The sequence below is a fragment of the Saprolegnia diclina genome, assembly GCF_000281045.1.
Source record: "Saprolegnia diclina VS20 unplaced genomic scaffold supercont1.74, whole genome shotgun sequence".
NCBI classification, from domain to species: domain Eukaryota; phylum Oomycota; class Saprolegniomycetes; order Saprolegniales; family Saprolegniaceae; genus Saprolegnia; species Saprolegnia diclina.
The window spans coordinates 114,049-118,903 of NW_008246141.1; the positions used below are offsets into that span (position 1 = coordinate 114,049).

Sequence of the window (4,855 nt, forward strand, 5' to 3'; positions counted from 1 at the left end):
CTGGACGAGTTCCCGTACAAACAGCGTCAGCTCGAGCGTTGTCGGTCGGTCATCCGGGTTTGTGGCCAAGCAGCGGTTGCCCCACTCCTTGACATACATCGGCGTCGTCGCATCAAACGTCGGCTGGAGCTCGCCCGTTGTCACTTTCGACAGAATCGACTGCTGTGTGAGTGCGCGACCCGTCTCGGGATGAACTGCATCCGAGTACGGGACTTGGTGGGTACTCAGCTCGGCCAAAACGACCCCTAACCCCATCACGTCCCATCAGCAAACCGTATTCGAGACCAACAAAAAGAAAGGTACCAAACGAGTAGACGTCGGCGGCCGCCGAGTAGCGCGTCCCGCTAATGACCTCGGGGGCCATCCACTGGTACGTACCAATGCCGTTGGTCATGCTCGACTCGTCGATCTCGCGCGAGATGCCAAAGTCGGTGAACTTGGTGCCTTTGACCGCGTCGAGCAGGATATTCTTGGACTTGAGATCGCGGTGGATGATCGGCGGGTCGAACGTGTGGAGGTAGACAAGGCCAAAGACGATACTCTGGACGCAGAGAGCCTTGTCGCTCCACGGAAACTGCGTCGCCATGTGGGTCGCGAGGTAGGTACGGAGGTCGCCGAGGTCCATGTACTCGACGACCGCTTCAATGTCAATGGGGCGTGTCCAGCTGGCGCCAACGAGCTTGACAATGTACGGGCTCTCCATCCTATGAATCGACAAGAATTTGGAAGTGCGAGGATTAGGGTTGGGTGATGGACGTACTTGGCCATGAGGCTGATCTCGGCGATAAAGTGCTGGACCGAGACGGGATCCTTGTTCTTGTTGCGCTTGATAGCGACAGGGCCCTCGTTGTACGTGCCGCGCCAGACTTCGCCAAAGGCACCGGCCGCCAGCGGCGTCTTGGACGTGGTGTGCAACAGAAGCGGGTCGAGCTTGTACAGGTCGAGATGGCGAAGCTCCTCTGCGAGCACGGACGAGGCCATGGTCGAGCCATGGTCGAGCGCTCGCTTTTTTCTCAGGCGGCGGTAGATGGTGAGAGCGATGATGAGCCCGACGGCAAGGACACCGGCCGCAATACCGAGACCCATACCCACGCCTAGCGTAGCGTAAGATTTGTACAATTCCCGATCAAGTTGTGCTGTACGCGACAGTTGGGGCGGCAGCTGCTCGGACGGTGCCAGCGTTGGCGCAGGGACCAGCACGCACACACTGTTTGTGGGGCTCCATAGCGTACGGGGCTGGCCGCCTTGGAGTGTGCAGTCGTCCGCACTTGTTTGTATCGAGCCAATGCGATAGCCTCGTTTGTCGCTGACGCTCCTCGGCGAGAGGGCGACCAGCGCGTGGAACGTGGCATTGTCGATCGTCATGTTGACAATGTTGACGTTGTCAAAGTCGCTAGTGGAGCATGAGACATTTTGTAAAATGCAGCAGTTTACAAGGTTTGAAGCCGCGACGAAAAGGTGACGTTGGTCAACCGAATTGGGCGCGCTGTCGACTCCAAGGTACTACATGGGATTGTGAATAAGCAACGATTCGACTCGTGACGTGTACATGGCTTCGAGGTGGGACCAGTCGTAGTCTTGGAGAGTGGTCACCTTGTCTTCAGCAATGTATCTACTTGTCATGCCGCCTTCTATCCCGCGCATCGATCAAGAGGCGTACAGCTCGGTGACGCTTGGCGGCAAGGTGGTGAGGTCGGGTAAGTCGAGGACGTTTGTTTGACGCAGCGTCCTACTTAGAGTGAGTGGAATTGCCACGTGTGCGTTCGTTACAAGGACGCCAAGAGCGGTGGCCACTGCAGCTTATCGAGCGTGTCGACGGCCACCAGCGCACAGTCATGAATCGTTCTGTGCAATAAATTAGAGTCGACACGCAAACATCCCGTCGTCGCACAAGTGCAGAACGCCCGGCGGCAGCGGCAGCGTGCGCAGTGGGCTCAGACGCATGCTCTCAAACGTTCTAGACCACGTCATCGCCACTTGTAGTATCTGGAATGGTCGTACAAGGAACGCAACGTTGGCGGCAGCAGCGCGCGCGTGAAGAGGTCGCCCACCGCGCGGTCCGAGCCATTGAGCGTCCTAAACAGCAAGCATGACCATCGACTCGACATAGCATCGGTTGAGCCGACAGAGTGGTGCTGGCAAAGTTGGTCAAATTGCCAATGCGCGTGCCGGCGGGAAGATCAAAGCGCGTCATTCGCCCAACTTGGGACGACCACGTCGTGCACGCGGCGTCGACGATGCACGTGTCACTTTTGCACGTACTGTCGGCCACGAAATACCGAAAAGCGCCAAAGGCGGCGTACGGGCACGCACTCATGTCGTCTTGTCAAAATCGAAAAATGACGAAAAGCATCTGACGGGTGTCGGGTTGTTTCGGGTTGTTGTTGCTGGATTGAAAAATATGCAGCCGACCAGCTGTGTCCGCTGAGAAGCCTGGTGCCAAGCCGCCTAGCTTGGCTTGAGGCAGTGCCAGGTACAGTATTATCCCACATGCGCGAGCGACCGCCTTGACAAGGCGCACTGATGGAAACTCCATTTGAGCGCCAAGGCGTCCACACTTCGAATTTCGATTCCGGATAACGCGACATGTTGCCACCGCAACTGGATAATGCGTAGAGAAAGCCGGGGCCACCTCGTCGCCAAGATACACGTGTAAAGAGAGCATTCAACGCTCGTGCTCATGCATTTCCTTTCCGAATGCATCTTGATGTGGGCGAATGCAGCAAGTCTCGAGGCCACCGACAAGCGTTTTTGCCACAAGGTTGATGGTCGAATCCGGATAAAATGTGATCTTCGAACTTCGCTTTGCATGGCAATGTGAACTCTCAGCCCAAGCCAAGTGGTTTGCCCAAGTGCAGCTGGATCCCACCCGAGTTTTTGACAGCTTGCGATCGTCGTGCAGGGTCCGATTCGACATTTGTCCCAACAACAAGCACATGCAGCGCATCCTTACCGCAATGACTGCGCTGGCGTGGACGCTGGCGATCCCTTGCACCAACAACGTCCAACGTCCGCCCAACGCCACGTACTTGATCTCTGGTGGCACTTGCCCGCCATCGACGACTTGTCTTTTGGCCGCCAACTGCACGGTGCTCGCAGCGTTTCCAAGCAACACGACGCGCTTCACGCTCTACGCCAACACGACGATTGGCAACCTCCTCGGACACACGAGCACAAAATTGTTGGTGCTTTTCACTCTCATACAACCGTACTCACATTATGTAGAAAGCTCTATGGCATCGGGCCGAGCGTGCCTTACCGCTTGGATCAGCTGCTGCTGCCACCGACCCTTCTTGGCTTGTAAATGGTTTGGTGTATATGTATGTGGACAATGTGGAGTAGGGAACTATACAACATGTCGCTCGCCTCGATCAACGCGACGGGCATTGCGTCACTCACGTCGTTGTGCGTTTGAAAGGATGACGTTGGCGGACCTGAAACGCTCGGATGTAGACAGTTCTTTGACGTCGCGTTCTCGCCCGAGATGGTGGACACATTTGTCTTGCCGCCATCGCTCCAAGATGTGTACGTCGCTCCACACAGTATTGCCGTATCGACGATCACTGACCATTAGGTCGTTTGAACGAACGAATCTCGTCCAGCCGTTCGCTCTACCGGCGCGCGTCACCGCCTTGTGCGACCACAGAAAGCAACACTTTTCGGGTGGTCATGCACGTGTAGCACGTGGTACTTGAACACGCGCGCCACGGCCCTCCACGACGTCGATTGGACCAGCGTCCAGAATCTGTACAATATTGTCATGCGATTCGAGGACCTTTGTTTATCCATTTCTTGTAGAGAGCTCAACAATGTGACGACGTTTCGCAACGTTTCGCTGTCGTCACGCCTGGAATTATTGTTGCTGCTGTATCGACGGAGCTATGGACTCATCGTCACGTAGTGTGTGTCCCGAGTGCAACATGACGACCTGCATCATGGACAATGCGACGTTCAACGCTGTCAATGCGGTGCCACCCAAGCCCCGGTCGGGACGCGCACAGGTCGATATTTCGATTTCAACCAGCGCCACCGACTGCACCGCCCAAAATGGCGTCCTCCGCAAACTCTGGAACACGGACAACACGACGTGTGTCGTGGCGGCCGCGACGCTGCCTCCGTCGACAACACTAGCGCCACAGGCGACAAAGTCGCGTACGTAGCACACTGATGGATATTGTCACGACGGCTCATCGTGGCAGATAGAGTGGGAATTGATCTTTGGCGTTACCGCGGCTGTGCTCGCCGCCTCGCTTCTCCTCGCACTCTTCATTTACCGCCGCCTCCAACGACAGACTCTAGATACCAGCGTCGGATCCGACACGGCACTGACGGACGAGCTCCACCAACTCGAACTGTACAAGATCAACCCCCTCGCCCTCTCGACAACCTCCAAGAAGCCGCTGGCGGCCGGTGCCTTTGGCGAAGTCTGGCGCGGCACGTACAACGAGGGCCCTGTCGCTATCAAGCGCAACAAGAACAAGGATCCCGTCTCGGTCCAGCACTTTATCGCCGAGATCAGCCTCATGGCCAAGTACGTCCATCACCCAACCCTAATCCTCGCTCTTCCAAATTCTTGTCGATTCATAGGATGGAGAGCCCGTACATTGTCAAGCTCGTTGGCGCCAGCTGGACACGCCCCATTGACATTGAAGCGGTCGTCGAGTACATGGACCTCGGCGACCTCCGTACCTACCTCGCGACCCACACGGCGACGCAGTTTCCGTGGAGCGACAAGGCTCTCTGCGTCCAGAGCATCGTCTTTGGCCTTGTCTACCTCCACACGTTCGACCCGCCGATCATCCACCGCGATCTCAAGTCCAAGAATATCCTGCTCGACGCGGTCAAAGGCACCAAG

General features: G+C 56.6%; 2 protein-coding genes across 4 annotated transcripts in view; one reads left to right on the top strand and one right to left on the bottom strand.

Annotated features, from left to right (window-relative positions):
• Nucleotides 1-26: 26 nt before the first annotated feature.
• SDRG_14562 (TKL protein kinase) lies at nucleotides 27-2,325 on the bottom strand (the record flags this gene model as incomplete). Its single annotated transcript, XM_008620698.1, has 12 exons — nucleotides 2,127-2,325; nucleotides 2,002-2,076; nucleotides 1,892-1,957; nucleotides 1,771-1,845; nucleotides 1,661-1,729; nucleotides 1,550-1,612; nucleotides 1,435-1,503; nucleotides 1,143-1,393; nucleotides 761-1,094; nucleotides 304-704; nucleotides 86-245; nucleotides 27-30 (listed from the first exon to the last, which is right to left on the bottom strand). The coding sequence occupies exons 1-12, from the start codon at nucleotides 2,315-2,317 to the stop codon at nucleotides 27-29; spliced, it is 1,758 nt and encodes a 585-aa protein (XP_008618920.1). The 5' UTR covers nucleotides 2,318-2,325.
• Nucleotides 2,326-2,844: 519 nt separating this feature from the next.
• The window catches only part of SDRG_14563 (TKL protein kinase), a gene marked incomplete at its 3' end in the record, with an annotated part of 2,996 nt that continues 985 nt past the window's right edge, over nucleotides 2,845-4,855 (top strand). Inside the window, exons 1-10 of one of the 3 annotated variants that reach the window (XM_008620700.1) lie at nucleotides 2,845-3,181; nucleotides 3,226-3,300; nucleotides 3,343-3,405; nucleotides 3,454-3,525; nucleotides 3,575-3,634; nucleotides 3,682-3,747; nucleotides 3,799-3,858; nucleotides 3,902-4,152; nucleotides 4,204-4,531; nucleotides 4,588-4,840. In XM_008620700.1, coding sequence (XP_008618922.1) covers nucleotides 2,937-3,181; nucleotides 3,226-3,300; nucleotides 3,343-3,405; nucleotides 3,454-3,525; nucleotides 3,575-3,634; nucleotides 3,682-3,747; nucleotides 3,799-3,858; nucleotides 3,902-4,152; nucleotides 4,204-4,531; nucleotides 4,588-4,840 — 1,473 coding nt within the window. In that variant the 5' untranslated portion in view covers nucleotides 2,845-2,936. Of the gene's footprint in view, nucleotides 3,406-3,453; nucleotides 3,526-3,574; nucleotides 3,635-3,681; nucleotides 3,748-3,798; nucleotides 3,859-3,901; nucleotides 4,153-4,203; nucleotides 4,532-4,587; nucleotides 4,841-4,855 lie in introns of all 3 variants that reach the window. The other 2 variants (XM_008620701.1, XM_008620699.1) reach the window with 2 other exon arrangements.